Genomic DNA, 13,836 nt, shown 5'->3' with positions numbered 1-13,836 from the left:
TCATTAATGTCAAGATGCAATATCACTGTACCTTTTGAGGCCTGTCTTATATACTTTTCTCCCTTGAATCCTGTCTCACAGGTGTAAACGGCTTTGCTGTCCCAGTCTGTGTTCTTGACTTTCAGGACACTGACCGCTGAATATAACCCTCCAGTTTTTTGGGTGGGACTTTGAATGTAGTTGTTCAAATCTGCGTCATTCTTTTTCCATTTAAATGGTTCAAATGCTCCACTGTGACTGTCCTCAATTGTGCAGACCAGGGCCTGAGTGTCTTCATTTGGCACCGATAGCAAAGTAATTTTTGCTGGAGGAAACTCTGAATAGGTGGAGGAAACAGCAGAGTTACAGTCATTCAATATTATATTAATATGAATATTAATATTTCATGTGCAAGTGATAAGATATTTGGCTCAAAGGAAAAATATATGCATCAGACAGACAAAGGAAATGTCACAAATGTGAAGGAATAAATATTGCTGAACATTTGTAGATTAGACCAAGATGAATGGGGATGGTAAGCTGACCCATCACACAGTATAATGAAATTAGAGAGACATCTTATTAAAAGTTAAAATTACGTACTTGGCACTTGCAGGGTTTTTACAGATCCACCATGAGTTACTGAACATTTAAAAGACTTCCTTGAATCGTAGTCAGATTTTGATACTTGGATCAAACTGGCTGCTGTATATTTGTTGTTTTTCTCAGCAGGAGGATATTGTATTGAAGTCAGGACGGCCCCACTGGCATCAGTCCACTGGAAATTAAGATTCTTTGGGGAGAAGTTGTATGCAAGACAACCAACAGCGATTTTATCTCCAGACCCAGATTTGCACTGAATCAAAGGGAACACAGTCGGTGGCACAGCTGACTCTGTAAAAGAGTTTTAAAAGTTTGAATTCAGGTAAATCAAGAAACACAGATAATGAATTACTCATCAGAAAAGTTGATCACAGATATAATAATAATGGTTGAATCTTTCAACCTTAGAATTAAATAACTCCCAAAGTGTTCAATGTTAAATACATAAATTACAGTTTCACATTGTTAGACATTATGGCATATAATGTAACTTTGAAATATTCAAACAGATTTTTAAAACTTAGTTGGTATTATTAATTGTTATTTCATATTTTTATTTTATACTGTTTGGATTATTTTGCAATACTGAACACATTGCACAAAGTGAAACATGAATTGTTCTTAACCATTTTGTAGGAGCAGTGGCAGGTTTTCCTTAATAATCATATATAACACGGAATAAATAAATATTGTTAAAATAATGACAAACCAAAATTATCAGCAGGTTAATATGTGACTGTCTATTTACACAATGAACTTGAAGAAAGATGCCATCATCATTTAAAAAGTAACAGTAAAGTATTGTCTTATTGATTCGTTTTATTTGTCTGTTCAGCTCACGGATAAAGAGACTGAATCTGAATACATTTATACAACAGCACCACAATTTTCCACACCAAAAACTTCTATTTAACCAAGATGTTAATATAATAAGTCCATAAATTTATTTTCTTACCACACTATATTAAATTTAATTAACATTTTGTTATTCTTTTTGTTTTTCAATAAACTTATATACCAAAACAGTCAAATGCCTGATGGAAAGAATTACAAATCAGAACAAGTAAAGCGAAACTTTAAATTTAAAACTATCAATTTGACCTTTTGTGCAAATTCATATTTGATCGTTTGAAGGTCAGTGTGTTTTGTTTTGTTTTTTTAGATAAATTTTATATTTGAATTGTTTACTTGTTAATTTCTTTGTACAGTGTTCAGTTGTTTGAAACACATGTATTTAAAGCAAGTATCCCACGTTTATGGTAACACCTTGTAAAAATAATCCAGGTAGAGTATGTTGCATAATTATAATCGACAGTAAGAGAAAAAAATCATTGAATAAATGCATGAATAAAAAGATGCAGATATTCATCAGTAACAATCACAATCCAGTTGAATAAAATGTAAGAGCAAATCATTAAGTGATAATGCCAAAGAAGAATTTTTCAAAATGCTTTCTACAAAATAGCTGCATCATAAACATCTTGACGGCTCAGTTTTATCTGCTCTGTCTGATCAGTACAAACTTAAACAAGATCATGACCTAAACTCCTCTAATGTCAATAATCACATTTTTAAATAAAAATAAACTGATCACTGAAAATTCTGTGTTTAAATGTGGCTTACCTGTTGTTACTGTGACATCAGTCCCTTTACCCCAGTAGTCGAAATAATCACAGTGCTGCATCTCCATTCACTGCTTGAACAAAAACCTGTAGCACCAGAAAAACTTTAAAAACCTTAAGTAAATGTCTGAAATGCATAGAAATCCTGGTACATGTGATACACTGGTGTCAACCTGTGAGCATGTCTTTTGTGTTGATTCTTAATCAGTTCTTAAAAAGAACATTTGCCATATATAACATTTACACCTGTGCACTAACTGTGACTATAAACTATGAATTAACCTAATTTTAACTATCAATCTGCTCATTAAAAATGATAAACATGGTAGTTACCTCATATACCAATAAGATGTATTTTGTCCTGTCCTTTTTTTTCATCAGATTAATAGATGAGTGTAAGATTTTTACTCTTAGGTTTTTGTATGGGTGTATATCTCAGTGCCCAAGTACCCATCACAGTGAAAAACCCTAATACAAAAATAGTTTTCTGCTCTGGAGAGTAAGGGGGGGGGCTATATTGTCAACAGTGGATAAGAACAAAACAAAACTGAAATTCTAATCAACAAACCTACATATGTAACAATATATATAATAAAAATATCTCAGATTTTCAGTGTTTTTTTTAAAAGCAATCATTCATTCATTCACTTTATGCTTTATTGATTATAAAAATTAATGTATGAAATATTAATGTACTTATATCCTCACAGTCATGTTTCTATTTTTATTTGATGACTCATATAATACAATTTCTCTGTTAAACACTTTGGTCAACATTTGTTGTTTTTAAATGTGTTCTATAAATAAATTGACTTGACGTGACTTATTAATTAAGACGACAATATTGGATAAAACTACGATATCGTAATCTGCTGTATTATCTTAAAAATCTTAATTGGTTTTTAGATTTAAAATAAATGTAGTGTTTTGTAGACATCTATGTATGCTGATCATCTGTTTTACAGCTACAGAAAATTTGGAAATTGACAAATGCTGGTAGATCATGCATTTGCAGTTGCACATCATCACTTGCAAGAGAAGGGACATTTTCCATCATCTATTTCCAAGTGGAAACTTGGAATATTTTTTGGCAGGAAGTACAGTATCAGCCTGTAGCAGCATTAAACTCAGTTTTAAGGTTATTTCTGCATCCAGTCTCTAGTTTTTGTCTCTTTACTGAAGTACAACCTTGCCCACATCTACTGGTGGTGAAAACTTATGTTTTTTAATTTTCTTTTTTAGCAGTGATTCATTGCCACCATAATCCAACAGCACTGGTGTAAGAACAAGAAGGAACATGAATACTATACAAATATATATTATATGTAACAATATCTACCCAAATATACCACAGTGCATTTGCAAAATGCAAGTAATGAGAAATGAATATAAAATAATAGTTTACATTTTTTAAACTAATCTCCAACAGTGTGAAATTTGAAGCTGTTTATCACAGACAAAGCTTCACAGTGTAATGGAAAAAGAATGTAGTGAAAAAATGTTTGTGAATTTACCCCATAAGTTTGTGTTTCCTTTGCTGTGCGCATGGATACATGCTGATATGCAAATCTATACACTGACACTGTTTGCTTCGAGGAAGTTTATTTTTAGTTCTGATGGTTTCACTGCTGCAGCTGTGTTGAAGTGGTTTTCTTTCCAGTAATCTTAGATCTATGTGTTGTGACTCAAATAAAAACAAAAACCTCAAAAGCTGTTTATGTTCATCACCAGCACACTATCACTCATATTCATACTCCCATAAGTTTCTTATGTGGCTGTCTAAATCTTAACTATTGTATATATTAAGTATCATGTCTATTGATTTACTGAGGAAAACAAATATTATCAACAAAATGACCAAAGATGAAAAGCAAAGATTTATTTAGTCAAACTATGAAATGCAAAGCCATGTACAGAAAACATCTCTTTCTGCTACAGTACTACAATTTGTTCTTTCCATAACAAGAAAAGTTGATACTAAGTTCACTAAAACATATTAGAGACGTGTTCAAGCAACATAATAAATAACATCTGTGATCATAATGTATCATAAGGACCCAATGAAGGAAAATGTATTTATGTAAGTAATTAAGAATTGTAGTTGTACTTTAATTTAATTTAAGGTTATACAGAAATCAATGTTCAATGACTTAGTTCATCATTATATATGGTGACAATTTAATTTAGCAAGTTGTCTGTGCTGTGTATCAGTCTGATCCTTTATCCTCTCTCCATCTGAAAAAAAAACATCAAATCAGTTTAAAAATTTACATTCACTTGTCAAATACAGGTTATTGAACTGTTTCACTCAGCTGGAGAATGGACACCCAAATGATCTTTGTGTCCTCAGTGTTGGACTGAATGATTGATTCAATTTAGCGACATTCTTTAGGAACTTGGATAAAACGATTTATCCTCAGACACTGAGACACGGTAACTTGCTGTAAGTTGGTTACTTCAAGATAATATCTGTGATGTTCTTAGTGACATGTCATTATGCGCCATGAAGCATTTAAAACACACAGAGAACATTTTCTGTGGCTGGAGATGCTCTTCATTCTGCTGCTGCTTTAAGTCACACTTGTGCTGGTTGGCTGTACCAATAAACTCACTGAAGTTCAAAACACCCGAAAGTCATTAATTTCACATTACTTTATTATGTAATTGCATTGATCAAAATCAACACAATAAACCTGTAACATCACTTTGTTTTTGATTAAACACAAGGTTTGTTATATCCATATAGAGCTATTTCCTTGACAGAAATAATGATTTGGTGGCAAATTAACTTTTCTCATACTGGTGATAATAAATTGCATATTTGAGTTTTCTTGTCTTAGTACCTGTCTCTTCTGTCTAACTTTATTAAGCTAAATGGATACATTCATTTGCATTACCAGGGTCTCCCTTTTCAGGAAGATGCATTGCACTCTTGATATTATACAAAGTGGAAATCAATATGGGTGAAATGCAAAAAAAGCTGTCATGTTTACCTTGACCAGGCTGAATATTATGTTATAGAAGAGAGATGATATGAAGAGAAATATGAAGGAGGAGGTTGTGGACCACAGACTGCTGAACTCATCTTCTTCACTGGCATCGTCTGTGCAGCTCAGAGGAAAATTCAGATTTGACTCTAAGGGAATATTTGTGTATAATGTATAATGTATGGGGAGTTAGATGTTGTGTGCGTTTGTGTGTGTGTGTGTGTGGGGGGGGGTTTAAACTTTCACACTGACATCTGCAGTGGTATTTGTACAGCGCTGTGGCTTCCTTTGTCATTGTGGCTGTCGAGCAAAATAATAAACATTAAAGATCATGATCACTATCCATCAAACTTGTGATAATTACAAAATAAGCAGACATTAGCACTTTCTTTTTTTAAAGTTATTTTTTGGGCTTTTTGTGCCTTTAATGGACAGGACAGTAGAGAGACAGGAAATGGGGAGGCAGAGAGAGGGGGAACGATACGCAGGATGCGGGAGTCAAACCGGGGGCCAGCTGCAGCGAGGACTGTTGCCTCTATATATGGGGTGCCTGCTTAACCCACTGCGCTATGCGACGCCCCCATTAGCACTTTCTCAACATGAAGAGTAATTATAACAAATAAACTCAACAAAATGTTTTTGGTTCAGTGCCCTCTGATTGGTGTCACAGAGATGTATAAAACTGTCTCAGCATTCTTAAACAAATGATATGAAACTCTCTGGTGGTGATATTATAAGAAGGAAAAGTTTGTACAGATCTCCCTCTACAGGTTTAAAAAGGGAATGTATGTAATACCGATATATAGAAAAGATGTAGAAAATGATTTACGGACACAGTGTGATGAATCAAATCTCTCTGCAGATTGCAGTTACAATTATCAGTTTGATCTCACTCCAAAGTTTTGTAACCAAAAGAGATCATGATCACTATCCATCAAACTTGTGACATTTACAAAATTATATTCAGTTCAATTCTTCAGTGTTTGACTTTATTTTCTTACCCTGAAAAGTAATTATAACAAGTCCTGGCAAATAATTTGTGGACTATTGGAGAATGGGAAAAAATTAAGCAGTGCATCGCACAAATAAATGAATAATAATGTGTTGCTCACTCATAATTAGTGAAAATCAACTTTCTCTAAAATCTCTTATTCAGATGTCAGCTGAAGTAGAAGTCAGATTAAAACCATATTAAAATTCTTAACTTCAGCCACAGGAGTCTCTGGGTATTTGTGCAGGTCTGTTGGTTGTTTGTATCACTGTGGAGCCAACTATACCACTGTGCACGTACACAGTAATACACAGCTGTGTCGTCAGGCTCCAGATTCTGTCCTGTAAGTTTCACAGAACTTGTAGAAGTGAGTGTGTAGTAAAGGAACTTGTTCTTCAGAGCATCATTTTGATAAAAGCTGCCTCCACCCCAACGATGCATAATCCACTCCATTGGTTTTCCTTCACGCTGTCTGATCCATCCTGTTGCATAGCTGCTATCAGTCAGAGAATAACCAGAGACCTGACAGAGGATGGTCAAAGACTGTCCAGGCTGCACAACCACTGAGTCTGGCTGGATGAGATCAATACTGTACACACCTGTGGAAACAGAAATCAACATTATCTCCATCATTCATCTGACTATTCAGTGTTTCTAATGTGTTTATTAGTGTGAATCCACTGAAAGCTCCTCACAGGATCCAGCTGCCAGCAGCTGTATCAGAACCACAGAGAACATGGTTGATGTTGAAGCTGAACTGATGTGAGCTCTTCTGTCCTCTCACTGACACACACACACACTTCACTTCCTTATGAGGAACCATTATTTGCATATTGTTGAATAATGAATTTACATCCCACATAAAATCTGTTTAAATACAGGTGAAATGTTTAGCTGTTTCCACTCTAGTTGCCTGACGGAAGTAATAGATTTCATTGTTTATTGAGAAACTTGTATTATTTATTGTTATATATTATAATATATATATATATATATAATAATTTGTATATATGATTATATATATTAATATTATTATTATTATTATTATGTGTTTTTCTTTAAGTAAGTTATGTTCAAGTTGAAACATACATATTAATGTTGCTAAAAATCTATATCTAGTGGACAATATTGTATACATACAGTACATATATATATATATGTATGTATAAAGTATTATTATCCTGGCAGTTTTGTGAGGAAAGGATCATTACAGCCAGATATTGTTTTTTCGTGGTTGTTAAAGCCCAGAGAAGACAAACACTATAGGATTTTGTACAGCTGTTTAACCAACTCCAGTCACTGTGGCTCTCGAGCACAGTAATAAACCGCAGAATCTTCAGTCTTCAGGTTGTTCATCTGCAGATACACCTGGTCCACGTTGTTGTCTCTGGAAATGGTAAAGCGATTCTGGACAGATGTGGAATAATATTTATTGCTTCCACTCGGAGCAGAAATGTGTGCAACCCACTCCAGTCCTTTTCCTTCAGCTTGTCTGATCCAGCTGATATAAGCATTGTCATCTGATATTCCTGCATATGTGCAGCTCAGTTTGTGGGATTCTCCAGGCCGCTTCACCACTGGTGCAGACTCAGTCAGAGTCTGACTGCAAACACCTGAGGAGAAAAGCAGTTTGATCAGAACAGAGATAAACATCGACATTGCCTTCAAAAAAGAAAAGAGCAGAATGTGGAATTCACCAGAAAGTGCTGATAACAGCAGGAATGTTACAGATGTAGTCACAGTCATAATGGACATTTGTGGAATATCTGGTTGGTGGTTTGGTTTGTTTTCTGTTTGCTGGGAAATAAATACAGATGGAGGTGATCATGATTTGCATTGACTCCTCCTCACAGTGCAGGAAAAATATTTATCAGCTAAAGAGATATCAGCTTAGATAAATATTTTTGTTGATTATAATAAAATATTAATTTCATGTTTTTTCTGCTGAATAATTGCTCATCATGTGCTTTTTAATTGATGTTTCAGGGCTGTTTGGACAAGACACACAAAATAAATGGAACTGGGTGGATCCAGCATTTGGTGCCTGGTTCCAAACATACAGCTTGTTAAAAATAAAACACAATAAGACAATATAAGCAACTTAAAATCTATTGCTTGTATGGATTAATGTTATACAGCACAATTAGTGTATTGTGGGACATTTTTTTAGCCATTTTATGGTCAGACGTGAGGAACTAATTTGGTAATAGAGTAGTTTTAGGATTCCACCTATCTTCTGAATTTTCCATGGTAGCAGTGTGCAGCTTTTCTTCATGCACAATGAACAAAACAGGGCAAATATGTGTCAAGACAAACAAATAGTATAAGCATGTGAAAAGTTACAATAACCATTTTATCTAAATTGCACACATGTTGACAGGCTGCGGATACCATCACAGACACTTGCAGAATGGATGAAAATATTAAATGGAAATAAGTGTGTTAGTGATTTCCTCATGGCCATTATGTTCATGTGTGTTCAATGAAAGGCCATTACTTTGATCAGCGTTAAAAACACAGTCAGTCCTTGTCTGCCCTCTAGAGTTTTAAAATCGGCACTGCAGATATTTTTTGATTGCAAAATAATGTGTTACATAATGTAATGTAACTCACTCTGCTCTGTGATACACTCTTAAGCTGTTCAAGAGATTTCCCCTGCCTTTACTGGGATATACTTGAGCACTAGGTGGACTGTGGACTGATGAAGAGTTTGGAAAGCATGGTGCAGAATAAAGGATGGATGGGTGGGTGGTTTGTAGTGCTGTCACACAATGTGGATACTGTAGTCTGGTCTCCTTGAGTAGAAAAGAGACAGGATGACGTTGTCATGCAGTTAAAATTTATGGAAACAAGTACATTTTAATTTGTGTCACTGTAAACATGCAAAAAAAACAAAACATTGAATTACTTGTTACTTTGGTACATCTCTTTACCTATTGCAATGAAACACAATAACCCTGCAACTGATCCTGCTCGTTTAAAGCTGTTAATGATTGATGGAGATTTAGCTGGACACTTAAACTTCCACGTATTAAGGCCTCCAGTTCAAGAAGTGTCTGGGTTTCTGATTTTTTTTTCCAATATTGCAATTATTTCATAAGATGGCAGGACACAGGACTGCACAACTGTTTAAAAGCACAGTTTGGTCATTTGAGGTACACAAATTGTATCCTATTTTGCCACATTGCACATGTACAGGGTTCTACACTGCAGTAAGCGTCTATGGGTTTTAAAAATGGAACATTCTAGTCTACTTTTACTCTGCTTGATAAATTCTAACTGCCCCACAGACTGATTTCTTGCACCAGACTTTAGGATACTGAAAGGCAAGTTTGGTAATCAATTAAGTCTTATTCCAGATCACCTTTTATCTTTTCACTAAATAGTCTTCTACTTGTTGTTATATATTGAATGCTAGTTGGTGATGACTGACTGCTGACTGTTTCCTTTTTGGTTGATGAACGTACCATCATGAAAAAATTAGAAGAAAAAAACTAAACAAAAAATGTTACCTAAAGTATATATATTCATAAGGTGTATAAAACTAAAAGACTTTGTCAAAAAAAATGATATTGGAAAATTTGACTGTGGTCACATTGCTACTTGTTGTGTGTGGAGGTTTTTGTGCAGCTGCTCCTCTGTCTTCAGTCACTGTGCTTTCACGAGCACAGAAGTAAACAGCAGAATCTTCTGCTGTCAGACTCTTGACCTGGAGGTACTGAGTGCTGCTGGACACATCTTCAGTCATGGGGAAACGGCTTTGAAAGGAGCTGCCATAGCTAGCAGAGTTTGAACCTGCATCCATCCTCCCAATCCACTCCAGAGCTTTCCCTGGCCTCTGTCGTATCCAGCTTATAAAGTAGTCTGTCATGTCAAACCCAGATATGACACATGACATCTTCACTGTGTCTCCTGGTCTTTTCACCTCAGATGGCGACTGGTCCAGTTTGATCTCACTCCAAACTCCTGTAAGAAAATAAATAATGAACATTTTCTTATACACTGTAAAACAGAAAAAATTTGCAGAATTGGTTTTCTCACCATGGATAGTGACTACAAATATTAAACTCCAGGCAACTGTATTTTCCATTCTGTCATACACACAGATCAGCGTTCCTTGACTGGTGTTTCAAAAATGAATAATTCTGTCCGTGTGTTCTGCAAGAAGTTGGTGTGTTTATAGGGAAGGAGGATTTTGCATAGCCCTCCCTCTGCAGGTTTAAAGACGTAACATGTCACACATGCATTTTCATAAATTGAGTATCTCCACAAGAGCAGAGCAACATGTAAAATATTACAGTCGCGGCCTATAATTTCTGGAAAAAGATCTTGATCGCTATCCATCAAACCTGTGATAATTACAGAATAAGCGGACATTAACCTACTTTCTTAACATGAAAAATAATTATAACAAATAAACTCAACAAAATGTTTTTTGGTTCAGTGCCCTCTGATTGGTGTCACAGAGATGTATAAAACTGTCTCAGCGTTCTGAAACAAATGATATGAAACTCTCTGGTGGTGATATTATAAGAAGGAAAAGTTTGTACAGATCTCCCTCTACAGGTTTAAAAAGGGAATGTATGTAATACCGATATATAGAAAAGATGTAGAAAATGATTTACGGACACAGTGTGATGAATCAAATCTCTCTGCAGATTGCAGTTACAATTATCAGTTTGATCTCACTCCAAAGTTTTGTAACCAAAAGAGATCATGATCACTATCCATCAAACTTGTGACATTTACAAAATTATATTCAGTTCAATTCTTCAGTGTTTGACTTTATTTTCTTACCCTGAAAAGTAATTATAACAAGTCCTGGCACATAATTTGTGGACTATTGGAGAATGGGAAAAAAATTAAGCCTTGCATTACAAACACACACACACAAACACACACACGAACACACACACACACACACACACACACACACACACACACACACACAAATAAATGAATAATAATGTGTTGCTCACTCAAACACTTCACTACTCTTCTGTTTAGAGCAAAACATTCCTCTACTGTTCACTACTTCAAAAACATTTGTATATTTATCCCGTCAGTAGACTTGTACTGACTTTATAAATTCAAATATTTGGAACATGTTTGTGCGTGGTTCAGCCACAGGAGTCTCTGGGTATTTGTGCAGGTCTGTTGGTTGTTTGTATCACTGTGGAGCCAACTATACGACTGTGCACGTACACAGTAATACACAGCTGTGTCGTCAGGCTCCAGATTCTGTCCTGTAAGTTTCACAGAACTTGTAGAAGTGAGTGTGTGGTGAAGGAACTTGTTCTTCAGAGCATCATTTTGATAAACACTGCCTCCACCCCAACGATGCAAAATCCAGTCCATTGGTTTTCCTTCACGCTGTCTGATCCAACCTGTTGCATAGCTGTTATCAGTCAGAGCATAACCAGAGACCTGACAGAGGATGGTCAAAGACTGTCCAGGCTGCACAACCACTGAGTCTGGCTGGATGAGATCAATACTGTACACACCTGTGGAAACAGAAATCAACATTATCTCCATCATTCATCTGACTATTCAGTGTTTCTAATGTGTTTATTAGTGTGAATCCACTGAAAGCTCCTCACAGGATCCAGCTGCCAGCAGCTGTATCAGAACCACAGAGAACATGGTGGATGTTGAAGCTGAAGTGATGTGAGCTCTTCTGTCCTCTCACTGACACACACACACATTTCACTTCCTTATGAGGAACCTTCATTTGCATATTGTTGAATAATGAATTTGCATCTCACAGAAAGCTGTTTAAATACAGGTGAAATGTTTAGCTGTTTTTTCTCTAGTTGCCGGATGGAAGTAATAGATTTGATTGTTGATAGAGAAACTTGTATTATTTGTTGTTATTATTACAAATTATATATATATTATTAATATCAATATCAATATTAATATTAATATTATTATGTGTTTTTCTTTAAGTAAGTTATATTCAAGTTGAAACATACATATTAATGTTGCAAAAATGTATATCTAGTGGACAATATTTTATATTTTATATATATATATATTCATATAATATTATATATATAATATAAATAATATAATATTATCATCCTGGCAGTTTTGTGAGGAAAGGATCATTACAGCCAGATATTGTTTTTTTTCGTGGTTGTTAAAGCCCAGAGAAGACAAACACTATAGGATTTTGTACAGCTGTTTAACCAACTCCAGTCACTGTGGCTCTCGAGCACAGTAATAAACCGCAGAATCTTCAGTCTTCAGGTTGTTCATCTGCAGATACACCTGGTCCACGTTGTTGTCTCTGGAAATCGTAAAGTGATTCTGGACAGATGTGGAATAATATTTATTGCTTCCACTCGGAGCAGAAATGTGTGCAACCCACTCCAGTCCTTTTCCTTCAGCTTGTCTGATCCAGCTGATATAAGCATTGTCATCTGATATTCCTGCATATGTGCAGCTCAGTTTGTGGGATTCTCCAGGCCGCTTCACCACTGGTGCAGACTCAGTCAGAGTCTGACTGCAAACACCTGAGGAGAAAAGCAGTTTGATCAGAACAGAGATAAACATCGACATTGCCTTCAAAAAAGAAAAGAGCAGAATGTGGAATTCACCAGAAAGTGCTGATAACAGCAGGAATGTTACAGATGTAGTCACAGTCATAATGGACATTTGTGGAATATCTGGTTGGTGGTTTGGTTTGTTTTCTGTTTGCTGGGAAATAAATACAGATGGAGGTGATCATGATTTGCATTGACTCCTCCTCACAGTGCAGGAAAAATATTTATCAGCTAAAGAGATATCAGCTTACATAAAATATTTTTGTTGATTATAATAAAATATTAATTTCATGTTTTTTCTGCTGAATAATTGCTCATCATGTGCTTTTTAATTGATGTTTCAGGGCTGTTTGGACAAGACACACAAAATAAATGGAACTGGGTGGATCCAGCATTTGGTGCCTGGTTCCAAACATACAGCTTGTTAAAAATAAAACACAATAAGACAATATAAGCAACTTAAAATCTATTGCTTGTATGGATTAATGTCATACAGCACAATTAGTGTATTGTGGGACATTTTTTTAGCCATTTTATGGTCAGACGTGAGGAACTAATTTGGTAATAGAGTAGTTTTAGGATTCCACCTATCTTCTGAATTTTCCATGGTAGCAGTGTGCAGCTTTTCTTCATGCACAATGAACAAAACAGGGCAAATATGTGTCAAGACAAACAAATAGTATAAGCATGTGAAAAGTTACAATAACCATTTTATCTAAATTGCACACATGTTGACAGGCTGCGGATACCATCACAGACACTTGCAGAATGGATGAAAATATTAAATGGAAATAAGTGTGTTAGTGATTTCCTCATGGCCATTATGTTCATGTGTGTTCAATGAAAGGCCATTACTTTGATCAGCGTTAAAAACACAGTCAGTCCTTGTCTGCCCTCTAGAGTTTTAAAATCGGCACTGCAGATATTTTTTGATTGCAAAATAATGTGTTACATAATGTAATGTAACTCACTCTGCTCTGTGATACACTCTTAAGCTGTTCAAGAGATTTCCCCTGCCTTTACTGGGATATACTTGAGCACTAGGTGGACTGTGGACTGATGAAGAGTTTGGAAAGCATGGTGCAGAATAAAGGATGGATGGGTGG

At 35.4% G+C, this 13,836-nt stretch overlaps 2 protein-coding genes and 1 gene segment (V, D, J or C); all 3 read right to left on the bottom strand.

Annotated features, from left to right (window-relative positions):
- Nucleotides 1-10,329, bottom strand: part of LOC111229958 (immunoglobulin gamma-1 heavy chain-like) — a 15,156-nt gene extending 4,827 nt beyond the window's left edge. Inside the window, exons 1-5 of the mRNA XM_022756471.1 lie at nt 10,224-10,329; nt 9,835-10,148; nt 2,206-2,260; nt 583-873; nt 32-316 (exon numbers count right to left, since the gene is read on the bottom strand). Of these exons, the coding sequence (XP_022612192.1) occupies nt 32-316; nt 583-873; nt 2,206-2,260; nt 9,835-10,148; nt 10,224-10,272 (994 nt within the window). The 5' untranslated portion in view covers nt 10,273-10,329. The remainder of the gene's footprint in view (nt 1-31; nt 317-582; nt 874-2,205; nt 2,261-9,834; nt 10,149-10,223) is intronic.
- LOC111229941 overlaps nt 1-13,836 on the bottom strand; it is a 151,097-nt gene that overhangs the window by 46,938 nt on the left and 90,323 nt on the right. The window contains 1 exon segment of the C gene segment in view: nt 2,672-2,677. Coding sequence covers nt 2,672-2,677 — 6 coding nt within the window.
- The window catches only part of LOC111229939 (immunoglobulin mu heavy chain-like), a 56,246-nt gene that overhangs the window by 29,888 nt on the left and 12,522 nt on the right, over nt 1-13,836 (bottom strand). The window lies entirely within an intron of this gene.

Source organism: Seriola dumerili, unplaced genomic scaffold (assembly GCF_002260705.1).
Source record: "Seriola dumerili isolate Sdu_G_001 unplaced genomic scaffold, Sdu_1.0 BDQW01000248.1, whole genome shotgun sequence".
Taxonomy (NCBI): Eukaryota; Metazoa; Chordata; class Actinopteri; order Carangiformes; family Carangidae; genus Seriola; species Seriola dumerili.
Note: the sequence above shows the minus strand (reverse complement) of the source record. Positions and strands in the feature narration are given on the sequence as shown.